This window comes from Lagopus leucura, unplaced genomic scaffold (assembly GCF_019238085.1).
Source record: "Lagopus leucura isolate 7727_CA_CO unplaced genomic scaffold, USGS_WTPT01 Super-Scaffold_810, whole genome shotgun sequence".
NCBI classification, from domain to species: Eukaryota; Metazoa; Chordata; class Aves; order Galliformes; family Phasianidae; genus Lagopus; species Lagopus leucura.
Window position 1 is genome coordinate 5,639,547 of NW_024962261.1, and position 13,686 is coordinate 5,653,232.

At 34.9% G+C, this 13,686-nt stretch overlaps 1 protein-coding gene across 1 annotated transcript in view; it reads left to right on the forward strand.

Annotated features, from left to right (window-relative positions):
* ADGRV1 (adhesion G protein-coupled receptor V1) overlaps positions 1 to 13,686 on the forward strand; it is a 253,152-nt gene that overhangs the window by 14,325 nt on the left and 225,141 nt on the right. Inside the window, exons 4-11 of the mRNA XM_042866113.1 lie at positions 1,050 to 1,145; positions 1,946 to 2,050; positions 3,313 to 3,426; positions 5,429 to 5,994; positions 7,779 to 8,049; positions 8,774 to 9,103; positions 10,829 to 11,005; positions 11,726 to 11,949. Of these exons, the coding sequence (XP_042722047.1) occupies positions 1,050 to 1,145; positions 1,946 to 2,050; positions 3,313 to 3,426; positions 5,429 to 5,994; positions 7,779 to 8,049; positions 8,774 to 9,103; positions 10,829 to 11,005; positions 11,726 to 11,949 (1,883 nt within the window). The remainder of the gene's footprint in view (positions 1 to 1,049; positions 1,146 to 1,945; positions 2,051 to 3,312; positions 3,427 to 5,428; positions 5,995 to 7,778; positions 8,050 to 8,773; positions 9,104 to 10,828; positions 11,006 to 11,725; positions 11,950 to 13,686) is intronic.

A 13,686-nucleotide genomic window follows, 5' to 3' on the forward strand; every position in this document is an offset into this window, starting at 1 on the left:
TAAGTCTGTGTTTTTTAAATTTATCTTTCATCTGTCTGAGTAATCTGACACAAACAAATGGTGTTCCATAGAATTCTGTGTAGTTGCACTTCTTGTGAATCTGAATCTTAAACAGGTCTGAACTAAAATTTGGAGACTAATCAGAATGGTTCTTACTGCTCATTTAGAAGGTTTCTCCATTCCTTTTGAGTCTCTCTATATGTTGTTGCTGTGCAGCATGGACAGACTGAAACTTAAGCAAACATTACATTCAGTTGTGGATGTTTGAAGGGGTTGCGCTAAGGTGCCAAAGAGTTAGATTGTGAAGAGAGTCATTCTTCCCTGTTTTATTCTATCCACTGTGCCTAAAAGAGGGAGTGGAAGTGGCAAAAGAAAAACCCATGATTTCTGATCCAGAATAATAGATGAGACTCCCCTGAAAACAACAAAACACTTTTAAAAAACATTGATAAATCTCTGCATATTGTTCTACCTTACAGAAGTCATCCTGCTAAGGAGTGATTCCTATTCAAAATTTTGAAGTAACAGACCATGACTGAATTTGAAGTTAATTCATCATAGAAGAATTTTATGTTTATCTTATTCCTCAGGAGATGTTGGCAGTAAATTCCATGTTTTCACTTCTTTTGATGTGTAGATGCAGTAGCTCAGTTTTAAACCACTGTAAAAAATTTGTTTCTTTAGTTGATATCTCAGTTCATGTAATAGCTTCAAAGTCTTGGTTTTATACATAAGTTAGGAAAAGAGAACAACTTCTGAGTTCCTGGCAGTGCTGCATGCTTCATGTTTCTCTGTACCTACGTTTTCATTACTGGATTGCCAAACTATAGGTAGTTATTTACAAGCTTTGTTACATGCTCTTTGTGGACCAGATAGAATATGATGATGAACTATTTTGATGCTTTCTATTAATTTAATATTCACTGTAATACACATTTAAAAAAAAAAACAGTTTATATAGAGTAATATTTATAGTAACATCTAAATGTTGGTTTTTTTTTTCATGTATTTTTCATGTTTAATATCTTGTTTTATTTTGTTAATTTCAGAAACAATCTGCAAAGATAAAGCTTGGCTCACCCAAGACTGTCACTGTAACAATCTTATCAAATGACAATGCCTTTGGAATAATTTCTTTTAACATGGTATGGCTTTTTTGTGGTGTATGTAAAAATTTTAGAAAGCAGAAAAGATACTGGCTATTATTCAATGGAATCCCATGAAAATGGTTTCTGAGATATATCCTTGAAGACATCCTTAGAAGCAATCCATACATGTGTTTGTAATTTATGCATATATACAATATTAATACTACTCTGTGCTTTTGGGTGTTCAGAAATAGCCTAAGAGCCTCATGTTAGTATAAAAAGTGTCTGCCTTATTGCTAGCATTCTCACAATATGACCTTTTTATAGGATTTCTCTGAAAAAATAGACATGGACATGTGACAATTTTAGAGCTACAAAACCTGGCTTGCAAGTTTTTCACTGAATTAGTGGAAGTCTTTAACATCTGTCACATACAACCATCTGAAAAAGCAACCAATGACCTAAATGATTGTCCTGTAGTAGATAGTCAATTTATAGCTACGTTACTAATAAATTACCCCATAATGGTGAAAATCTATTTGTAACAGGTTATGAGCTCCTAAAAATATCAGTGGCATTATACCAGTGCTTTGTGTCTACTGACTATGTTCATTTACAGAAAAAAAAAACACAAAAGAACCCTCCTTGCATAGTAGGATAAATTTTTATTTGAAATCTCTCAGGGTTTTTATTAGCTGAACGAATTGGTTGGTAGGAAATGCCTGCCATCAGAGGACTGGTTTGTAGATTGGATTAACTTGTCTGTGGGAGTTTGGTATTTCTATGGCAACAGTTTCTTCATTCTGCTGGGATATTTGATCTGTGCCTGACTGTCTGTCCCTTCTCTTCCTCATTAGTCTGCCTTAATCACCGTGAATGAGCCCAGGGGCAGAAATGAATTTGTGCCTCTTACTCTAATTAGAGAGAGGGGAACCTATGGGACAGTCATCGTAACTTTTGAGGTGAGTTTATTTAAAACACTTCGTACCTTTCTGCTGGACGAAGCTAGGTGGCTGTAATCATGATTTATCAAAGTGTTTGTAAAAGGAAGAGAGGAGCAAAATGCCTACATCTACAATTGCTAAATCTATTTCATGAAATGGATTCATATTACCTGCCATGGAAAATATTGCAATTATCTGAGTGTTTAATTTGAATAAATATTAAGAGGAGCTACAGAAAACTAAGTATTCTCTGTTATTTAGGAAGGCACTTGATGCAGTATTAGTTTATATTATACAAAGTGTATTGTGTGTAATATGTGTCTTTATATACATATATATATTTTACAGATAGACGTCAGAGTGACTCTTTAAAAGTTAGCCTAAATTTGAACATTTAGGTATGAGAAATTAGGACTTGGTGAAATTCTATCTATAATCCTCTGTATCTTTATCTGTATTTTGAGCCTCCAGAAACTAAAGCTTTCAAAATAACTCTTGTTGAATATTTATTCTGTTATTTACCTACTTCATTTGAATATGATAAAGTTATTGCTCTTATTGCTCTGTCATCTACCTCAGATTATATTACATACCTTAAAATTATGCATAAAATTTTTCAAATGGGTATTTCTGTATCATTTTCCTTTCCCTGCGACATCAAGGGTTTAATCTAGACCTGTCAAAATCTGAAAAACTTTGTTGTTTCATACTGAATATAGCATTAATATTAATAGATAAAGTAATGGTTGTGATGCTCTCTGTAATTTATTGTAGATCTGTTTGTTCTAAGGTTCAATAAATTTTAGTATCAGGACAATTACTTGGGTCCATCTCTCAGCATTGTTTATATATATGTGTTAAAAAATAATTTTGAAGATTTTCTAAAACAAAAACATCTCACATTGCTTTTAAGTCTTCCTTGTCTTCCAGGTTTTACTGTTAGATTTAGCATCTTTAACAATTCAAGATAGAAGGAAAGCAAGACCAATAATTTGTTTGTTTTAGAATTTAACATGAAACATGCATCAGCATATACCAGCCCTCATAGGAAGTCCTCTGTATGGATGTAGTTTTCTTCCTCCTCTTCTGTCAGTATATGATTTCTTCAGATTGTTGCTTTGACTCCATTCACCAAAAAAGCATAGTTCTTCACAACTGAACGTGAATACTTGTAACTAGGAGATGGCTAAACATGCCATGCTGTATACTGGCTACTATCCTTCTGCCGGATTTGTCTTGCTGTTTTGTATACTTCTGATGAGAAAAATTATTTTTTGCAGATAAAAGATGGTCCAAACCCAGCTGAAGAAGACTTTAGTCCAGCCAGGGGTAACCTTACGTTTACTCCTGGTAGATCTATACTGATTTATAATTTAACTGTGCTTGATGATCAGGTAAGAGCAGGTTAACAGTTGTTCTAAAGATATTTGGGCTAATAAGTTATAAAAATGCTTTGCTTAAATAAGGTTAATGAATGGATATTTTCACTTCATGAACTCTTTATTTTCAGTCTTTGTAATGTTCCTCCTGTAATTCTCATTGGTGAATATATTCTGAGCATATCCTGGCCTCTCTGACCATAAGGTGCTACTGTAGCAAATATAGAAATTAACCATTTTTTTCAAATGATCCTCGTTGTGTGGCCAAAGATGGTGTTCTCACATGAGACATCAGTTTATTGTTAAGTACTTCTTTTTAAATGTACTCTGGTTTTACCTAATTATTTTCTGCCTTGCAAACTGAGGTTATATTTGGTATTGTTTTTTTTCCCCTTCCCCTTTCCCTTCCCCTTCCCCTTCCCCTTTCCCTTCCCCTTCCCCTTCCTCTTCCCCTTCCTCTTCCTCTTCCTCTTCCTCTTCCTCTTCCTCTTCCTCTTCCTCTTCCTCTTCCTCTTCCTCTTCCTCTTCTCTTCTTAATGAAGATAATCATGGTATTGCTTACAAGGTGCATTTTTTTTATTACATCCTCACTGAAGTCTATGTACCTCTGTCTTCTATTAACAATGCATATGAATCCATTTTATTCTTTAATAAACTTGATTCACTCTTATATGTGAGAAGAGCAGAAATGGTATGTCTTTCACTAAAGAAAAAATACAATACATTGAATATTCAGAGGAAAAGCTTAAAAGAAGATGAATTATTGGGTTTTATGTAGATATGTTTCAGAGAAGAAGCATACTTGAAAAAAATCTGAAAATAGATGAGATTCCTGAAACAAACAGGCAATTTTCTGAAAAGTGTGAATACAAGATAGTAATCACCATCTTTCAGATTGACCAATTGAAAAATTACGTTGAGAAGATTTCTTTTAAGCTCAGAATAGACAAAATAAGTAAATATGATACAGAAGAACTTAATAAGGAAATTAAGTAGAAAAAAATAAAAGGCATCTAGCTTAAAAGTGAGCAACTTTAAAGCAACTTTTTCCATTTTTGCATTATAAAAACTGTTGGTCCATGTTTCTACTTATACTTTTAGTGTTTAGAAACTGTGCCAGATTGGTGTGCTGAAGTGTAGAAAAAAACATCTTTTTCTGGTTAGATATCATATTCCTGAGACTTAAAAACAGGAAGAAATTGTCATGGGTTTTCCTTTTGGGAAGATGTGACTTTATTATTTTTTCTCTGAGAGGTGCTAACAAAGTTTCTGAAAGAGATCTGAATCAGTATGGATAGTCAGTGACTTTCCACTTTGAAGGTTTTTCACAGCTGTAATGTAAAAGATGACTTTTACATGAAAGCATGTACTGATGATTATGATGCTAGAGTTTACAATAATCCAGTGTTACTATCAGAATTTAATTTGAGCTTTAAAGTTTTGAAGGTAGGAAAAACAATATAACCAGTACTATTATTAATAATACCAGTACTATTAATATAACCAGTATAACCAGACTATTATTTTGATTTCCACAGTCTAGACTTCGGGTAATTTTAGTGTATACATTTCCTGATTTAGTGAGGAATAAAGGAAAACTTAATTTAAGAGAAAACAAGAGGCAAGGTAGTGGTGGAAATAATTTATCTTATTGTATTTGAAGCTTGACAGATGTATTTATTAGCCAAGCATGATGCAATTAAAAGCTTCATGTTACCTATTTATGTAAGATAATAAGATATAATCTGCAACTAAAATTGAATATACATTCTGTAGCTTAAGTGCATATAGAGAACATAAGAATTGTATTTTAGAAAATAGAAACACTCTGTTTTGAGAAGGCTTCTTCAGACGAAATTCCAAGAAAGATTTTTTTGCCTGTTCACATTAATATGGAAAGAGTTCTCAGGTTTGTGTCATTTATCCTTTCTGCAAAATATATAAACATATTTCTCAGTAAGAGTTCTGCATATACTTGAAATATGACTTACACTCTGTTTCTAATATCATTTTCCAGATACCTGAAAATGATGAATTATTTGTTGTTTATCTGAGGAATGTGGAAGGAGGGGCTGAAATCAACACCACAAAAAACTCCATTCAGATTAATATTAGGAAAAATGACAGCCCTGTGCGATTCATTCAGAGCACTTACATGGTACCCGAGGAAGCTGATGTACTAAGAATTCAAGTGGTTCGTGGTAAAGACGACAGTGGAAAATTAATTGGACCTGATGATTGTGAAGTATCTGTCGCTTACACCATCATAACTGGGAATTCAACATCGCATGCACAGCTTAATTTGGATTTCCTAGATCTACAGCCAAATACAACTATTGTTTTCCCACCTCTAGTTCATGAAATATATATAAAATTCAAGATTCTTGATGATGCCATACCAGAAATCGCTGAGACCTTTCAGATTGTTCTTCTTAAGGACACTTTACAGGGTGATGCTGTTTTGGTTAATCCATCTGCTGTTCATGTCACCATCCAACCGAATGATAAACCCTATGGAGTGCTTTCAATCAACAGTATCCTGTTTGCTCAGACTGTTATTATTGATGAAGACAAAATTTCAAGGTACTACAGATCTTCAGACACTACCTAGTCATATTAAGTGATTTGTTTGGTGATTTGTTTGCTAAGCATCCTTAAGATGGTAATTATAAAATCACTACTGAAAATTTAGTATAGGAATCACCTACTCTAATTATTATTAACTATGTCTATAAAGATTTCAAAAGAATAATGTTTAATTATGCAAAATTATTTTAATATTTACGAACAGTGTATAAGAAATGTAAGTATTTAATGACGCTACCAAGATACTGAAAAATCCTTAACCTAAAAGCACGATCAGCGAAGCTGTGATGCTGCCATACACCAGTCCATAAGAGTGGGAAATAGATTTCAGGCTTCCCTTCCCAATAAATTTTTGCATATATAGTATAAAGTCAGTCTCTGATTGAAAACAAAAAGGTGTTGAATGTCTCTGGTGAAATGTTGAATACCTTTAAACTTCTGAGTACTTAAAATATAGGTAATTTTGCAGATAAACTAAAATCAAAGCTCTACAGAAATGTTTACAGGCAGCACTGATTATACAGTAGTGAAATATTCATTTAAAATGTCCACTGCTACTACTAATTTCATCCTCAGAAAAACAGGTGATGTATCAAACTATGATTTTATCAAAAGACAATTTCATATTTCAGTACAGAAGCAAAAAGTTCACTCAGATGTTATTTAAACATTGATGCCTGACAAGTGTATTTTGATGTAATCTGTAAAATAGTGTAAAAAATTGAGTTTTCTGAAATGTAACATATTTCTAAGAAAAGGGCAAAATGTACCAAGCCTCCATTTCTCAGTATCCTTCTTGTTGTAAACAAAGTAAGTTCTAAGAAATTCTTTGGATATATTACTAGTTCCCTTGGATATATTAGTTCATGAATAAGCACTCCATGAAAATTCTACATGAGCACTGCAGTTTTACAAATGTTAAGCCCTGAGCAGATGTCAGCTGCGGCAGTTAATATTGATTCAAAGAATCCTAGAAGCATGGTTTGGGTGGCAAGGGACCTTTAGGATCGTGTAGTTCCAACTCCTTTGCTATAGGCAGGAACACCTCCTTCTAGGCCAGGTTGCTCAAAGCCCCATCCAATCTGGCCTTGAATGCTTCCAGGGAGGGGACATTCACAGCTTCTCTGGGCAACCAGTTCCAGTGTCTCACCACCCTCACAGTAAAGAATTTCTTCCTAATATCTAGTCTAAATCTACTCTCTTCCAGTTTATGGCCATTTCCCATTCTGTCACTATATGTCATTATAAAAAGTCCCTCTCCAGCTTTCTTGTAGGCCCCCTTCAGATTCTGGAAGACTACTATAATGTCCTCTGAGAGCCTTCTCTCCTCTAGGCTGAAAAGCCCCAACACTCTCATCCTGTCATAATAGGGAAGGTGCTCCAACCCTCTGATAATCTTCATGGCCTTCCTATGGAACCAGTCCAGCAGCTCCATGTCCTTCTTGTATTGGAGGCCGTAGAACTGGATGCTTGTACTCCAGGTGGGGTCTCATCCAAGCTGAGTAGAGGAGCAGAATCACCTCCCTTGACCTGCTGGTCATGCCTCTCTTGATGCAACCCAGGATATGGCTGGCCTTCTGGGCTGCAAGCATTCATGTTGAGGCTTTCATCAAAAGGCAGCCCCAAAGCTACCTCCTCAGTGCTGCTCTCAAGCCATTCTCTGCCCAACTTATTCCACTGAAGCCAGTGTACATCTTCCAGTACATGGATAACTAATAACTGGTTAGCAAGTACTAATTTTAATGATATGATATGAGCTTTTGTTTCATTCCAAACCATAGGTTTGAAGGGATCACAATAGTAAGAAATGGTGGAACACATGGAAACGTTTCTGTGACTTGGGTTATAATCCGAAATAGCAGTGATCCCTCACCTGTGACTGCAGACCTTATTCCAGAGACCGGGGAAATATATTTTGACCAAGGACAGATGCTGGTTACACTTCCTTTGAACATTCTTAATGACGATATGCCAGAAGAAGCAGAGCCTTATCTTCTGCAGCTCTTAGCTCATACTGTACAAGGAGGTGCAGAAGTCAGTGAACCATCTGAGGTAAGTTTACTTTCAGACCTTGCAGTAGAGATTCCACAATTTTTGCTGGATTGGCTAAATTGGCTGAAGTAGTTATTGAGTTTAAATGAGGCAACCTAATGTACTCTTTGTATACAGAGCCACATTTCAAATTCTTTGGCTTAACGTTATAAAAAAGCCTGAGTTATTTAATGCAGTAGAATTCAGATTAGATTATTCCCATCATATGCAGCATTATGTAAATGCTGTCTTGTTTAGCTGCTTATTAAGAGAAGGATGAAATGTTATTTCCATTTCCTTATTTGCTGTTAATACTGGAATATTCTACACAGAGTAGCAGCCTCAAGAGGAGGGTTTGGTGATTAAGACTGTAACCTCTGAACTGTTAAAGGGTTATTAGCATTAGTGACATATTTGTGACTCAACTCTCTGCTTTTATAACATATGATTGAAAAGAATTTGCTGAATGAATGTAATTTTTTCACTTTGTCTACTGAACCAAAATATCAGGTATTCAAAGCTCACTCAGACATACATGAAGGATGGTGGGAAAGTTGCTATTATCAGTGTATTGGTGTTTGTGCACGAAGAATACTTTGGGGCTGTCAACCTGGTTTCTTTCTTGAGTGCCAATTCACTCAGGAGCAAAATGCAGGGTGACAGGACACACTTTCATGAGAGTATGAAAACTATGATGTATAGTAGTTGTAACATTGAATAATTGTAACTGTTTTCTGTTTTGCAGCTTTTGTTTTACATTCAGGACAGTGATGATGTTTATGGCGTGATAAAATTTTACCCTTTGGAGAAACAGAAGATTGAAAGTAATCCCACAGGACGCTTTTTGTCCTTGAGTTTTGCAAGGGAGAGAGGAACGGTTGGAGATGTGCAGTTAATTTACACTGCACTGTATATTCCAGCTGGAGATCTGGATCCTGAGAGAGCAAAAGATGGCATTCTAAATATCTCTAGAAACAACATTCTCACATTTCTGGAGGGAAAAACACATGAAACTCTAAATATACCAATAAGAAATGATGCATTTCTTCAAAATGGTGCTCATTTTCTCATACAGGTATCACAACTGTGTTTTTTTAGCCTATTTAATATGATCAGTGTAATATAGTACTTTCTCCTTCCCCTCGAGTGCAATTTAAATGACCATTCCTTTTTAAATAAAAAGCTCAGCGTGGCTCTAAAGCAAAGATTTCCTTTTTAAAGAAACAACTTATATAACTATGCCATAAAGAGTTCTGCACTTAATCATTAATAATTACAAAGTTCAAAACAAAACAAAACAAAACAGGATTCGAGTATCAATCACAGAATTTTACAAAATGAGGTCAGTGTTGACAGTTGCCTGCTTTTTAAGTTCTGTTTCTCTGTCAATCTCCTGGCTTTGAATTTGAACAAAACAAGGTTATTAAATTAGAGAAGCAAGACAAAATTAAGAAGTAACAAAAAAGTAAATAGAACTCGTTCCCTTTCAGCTTAATTATACTCTGTAAATTAAAAATCATCAAACTTATATTATCTTGCCTTTATTTATGAGTTTGGTTAGAGAATTTGATTTTTTTTTTTCTGTTTTCTCTGCATAGTTTTCTTTGTTGCTTTTTTTTTCTTTATTTTTTTTCTACCTGAATTTATGAGAAGAGAACTTTTGTCATTACTAGTTAAAGTTGTCTGAAAAATGTACTAAAACAGTTTTTGACAGAAAAAAAAATTATTTTCAGAAAAAACATTATAGAAAGAAAAAATCTATTTTAAGACTTTCATTTTTTTTTCATTGGATTTTTGTTGTTATTTTTGTATATTTTAGCAAATTATTGTTCAGAAGTACTGCTGTGGGATGTCTTGGGTATTGTTACTGTTGTTTGTTACTCATTTTTTCATTTGCAGTTAAATCTGCAAATGAAGCCCTATAATTTCTAATTTATACAAGCCCTATAATTTCTACTTCCTGTGATCAACAGTGCCACTTTGGTAAAATGGGATGAACAACCCAGATGGTGACCTTGATACACAATGGGACTATTTGGCACAACCAGAGAGAAATCACAGCAATCACTGAAGCATTTCTTAGTCCCTTGTAATCTATCCATTTTAAATTAGACATCTTCAAGTGAAGGTGCTGATCCATGCATTCAAATTGGCCAGGCTGTGTGCTTTTCTTATGTTTACCAAAGATGTTTCAGCTGCTTCTGGAACCTTTAATAGATTTCCTACCTCTACTCCTTCTCCCTGCATTCTCATTTAAAAAAAAAAAAAGGTCTTTGTGACACGCGTACAGTAAGTTTGTGAGAATGTTTCGTGTTCAGTGATCTCAGGCACTTTGCCTGGATTCTCAAAATGTAGATTGCAGTAGACTTTTTTTTATTTTTTCTGTACTTCCTCCATGAAACATAAAACTATTTTTGTTTGAACAAATATAATCAGAGGAGCTTTCCAGCAGAAATACTTAATTTAGAAACTTCAGAAGATTATTTTGTCTATGCAAGGCATTGATCAAATCAGTACTGTTAATAGGCCTAGTATAGCTGGTGTAGAGGGGTCAGTCTCCATCTCTGACTGGATTCCTCTTTAGTTATGTATGCTCACATGGTTTATCTGGGAGGTGTACCCACTTAATTTCTTTGACATGTCTACTAAGAAATTTTTGAAACAGCAGTGCTGTTAGCAAGATAAATTTGTTCTGGAATTATATGCTACCTGCATTTGAAAATTATCCTGAAATGTCAGAACTGTTCTGACTTGTTATAAGGCTCCTCATTTCTCGATTTGGTCTTACTTTTCCCCACAGCTCAAAGGAGTTGAACTAGTGAACAGAATTCCTCTGGTCCCTTCTGTGAGTCCTCGACTAGGTGAGATTCGAAATATTTCTCTCAGGATTACTCCAGACATTGCAAATGGAGAAATAGGCTTTATTAGCAATCTTCCGATTATTCTTTCCGAGCCAGAAGATTCCCCTGCCACAGAGGTAAGTAAGATTTTTTTTACATTGTCCATTGCTATGGAAAATTCACTTGACGAAAGCACAGTTTCCTATACTTAGTATAGCATTTTAAAGTTAACAAATCATGCCTAATCCCAAACATTACCTTGCTTTAAAAAAAGATTTTAAAAGTTTGTAAAAATATCTATTAAATAGCAGAAAAGTGAAACTGGCCTTTGTTTTCCCTGTGAATACCTAAAACCAGTAAGCATCTTAAATGACTTAACCTTTACTGCTCACACAGATCAAAAGATACTACAGATATTTTCAGTCTCACCAGCTGTGAACATAGTAATGTAAAGGATCAATATAAATCCCAAATCAGATAACTCACTTCATATTCTTAAATTAGAACTGGTAATAGCCTTAAATACAATTGCACTGAACTGTAATTCCAAGTTAAATTTATGTTGGTTATGTTTAAAATGTAGGTTATGTTTTGAAGAAGTGTGCATTCATAAAATTTGTCATGCATGTGTTTGTATGGTTGCTTAGTGATTTGTGGTATGAATAATCTGTCATCTGCACTAAGTGCCTGATAAGTGGTTAAAGGTTTTATGTACATACACTTTCATCCATATTTTGATATCACATATGAAGTTATACCTAAAAAAGCTGAACATTTTTATGCTTATATTCAAAGAGTAATTTACAAAGGAGTAATTGTTTTTCCATCTAGTCACAACAAATTCACACGTTTCATAGGTTTCTATTGCACTGCATCGAGATGGGACTGATGGTCAAGCAACTGTGTTTTGGAGTTTGAAGCCCTCTGGTGTCAATCAAAAGGCAGTAACACATGATGATATAAGTCCCTTTAATGGCTCTGTCGTTTTCTTATCTGGACAAAGTGATACTACAATCAACATTACTATTAAAGCTGATGATGTACCTGAAATGAATGAAACAGTGCTATTAACTTTGGACAGGTATCTTAATTTCTATTGATATGTATCATATGCAGTACTTCATTTATATATAAAAAATTAGCACATTGTTAATTAGGAGTAATTGCTCACATTGTGTCAAAAAGCATCAGAAGAATTATTAGGCTCTTGATTCAAACTGTGTATGGATTCTTCTTTGACTGGAGACTGATGTAAGAAACTATTTTGCATGTATTATCTGATGACTTAACTGCCTATATTTTGATAAAAGGTCTGTGCTATTTTGAAAATTCTTTCAGCTCTGTTCTTTTTTATAGCTCTTGATTGTAACATGTATTTTTCAGAAAAGTAATAGCAAGATTATGGGAGAAGGTACAGTGAGAAGTAAAAGGCAATGAAGAGCTATTTTTTTTGTCAGAAGGAGGTTTCTATGTTGTGCTGTTATTGCAGAAATAGATCGCTGTTTATTTGTTTGACTGACATGTTCTGTATTGCTTGCTCTTGATAATTAGGTACTTCAGTCATAACTCCCAGCCTCTATAATACTGCAGGGTGATTAACAGCACAGTCTTCTGCTAATGAGAACCCAGTGGTGTTGCTGAAGCATGATATTCTAGTCTCCTTTCTACAGTAGATCAGGATTATGGGGTAACTCAGGCTGAAAGGGACCTCAAGTAGTAGTACTATTTACATTTGAATACTTCTCAGAATACTGAGAAGTAGTTTATATCCAGGAGTGTATTCCCTCTCTGAGTTACTAACAGGAAAATTATAACTTCTTTTTATTTTCTAACAGCTTGCCTCTCATGTTCTCATATTACATCCTATTAGTCTAAGGTCTAAAAACCTTTTCTACTTTTGCTGGAAACGTACAGTGGTCTGCCTCCAGCACCTTCCACATTGAACATCTACTTAAACAGTCTTTACCTCATCCAAAAGAACTGTTTTTTTTTTACAGGAAGTGTTAACTAGCTCTTAGGAATTTCAACACCAGATACCCATGGTGATTATACCTTAGCAAAGGCAAGGAGGTCTTTAAGGTATTGCTGATTAGAAGGTGGTCACAATTCAGAAAGCATGCTTTTTTAACAGGAAAGATGTTACTTCATTGCAAGATTGGCTTGCTTCATTAAACATGACTAGTTGACACATCTAAATTAGAATGATTTATTCCAAGCTACCTTGGCTACCCATTACATTAAAAGGTGAATCCTGAACAAGGCAAAAACAACAGGACACTATTGCAAATAGTTCTCTGCTTTTCCTTTCTGTGGATGAAAACTGGTTTGAAGGAATTCATTAGAGTCTCTGGCACAAAGGGAGAAAGTAGGATTAAAATGGTGGCTAAACGTGTGAGTGCAAGGTTGCCAAAATGCAGAGTGGAATGAAAAGAAACAAGCAAGTCGACAGTGGCGTTTTTTGTTTATTTGTTTGTTTGTTTGTTTTTTCAATTCTGACAGCTGTGCAGGTATATGAAACCACAATTTTTTGCTGTTTATTCTGTGCAGTCACTATAGGCTATGTCTTGAAAATGATGTCTGCAACAAGGATTGAACTGGCAGCTAAGCAAATATAACCAGAATTCTGCTTTTGCTGTGTGTGGTGGCAGTAGTAAGCTCTGCTAATCATGAAGTGGCTAGTAAAATTGTGCCACCAGCAAACAGCTTTCCTACACTTGGCAGGGTCACAGAGTGAACTAAAGAACAGGTGGTGTGGCCTGGAAAGAGGAAGAGGAAGAGGAAGAGGAAGAGGAAGAGGAAGAGGAAGAGGAAGAGGAAG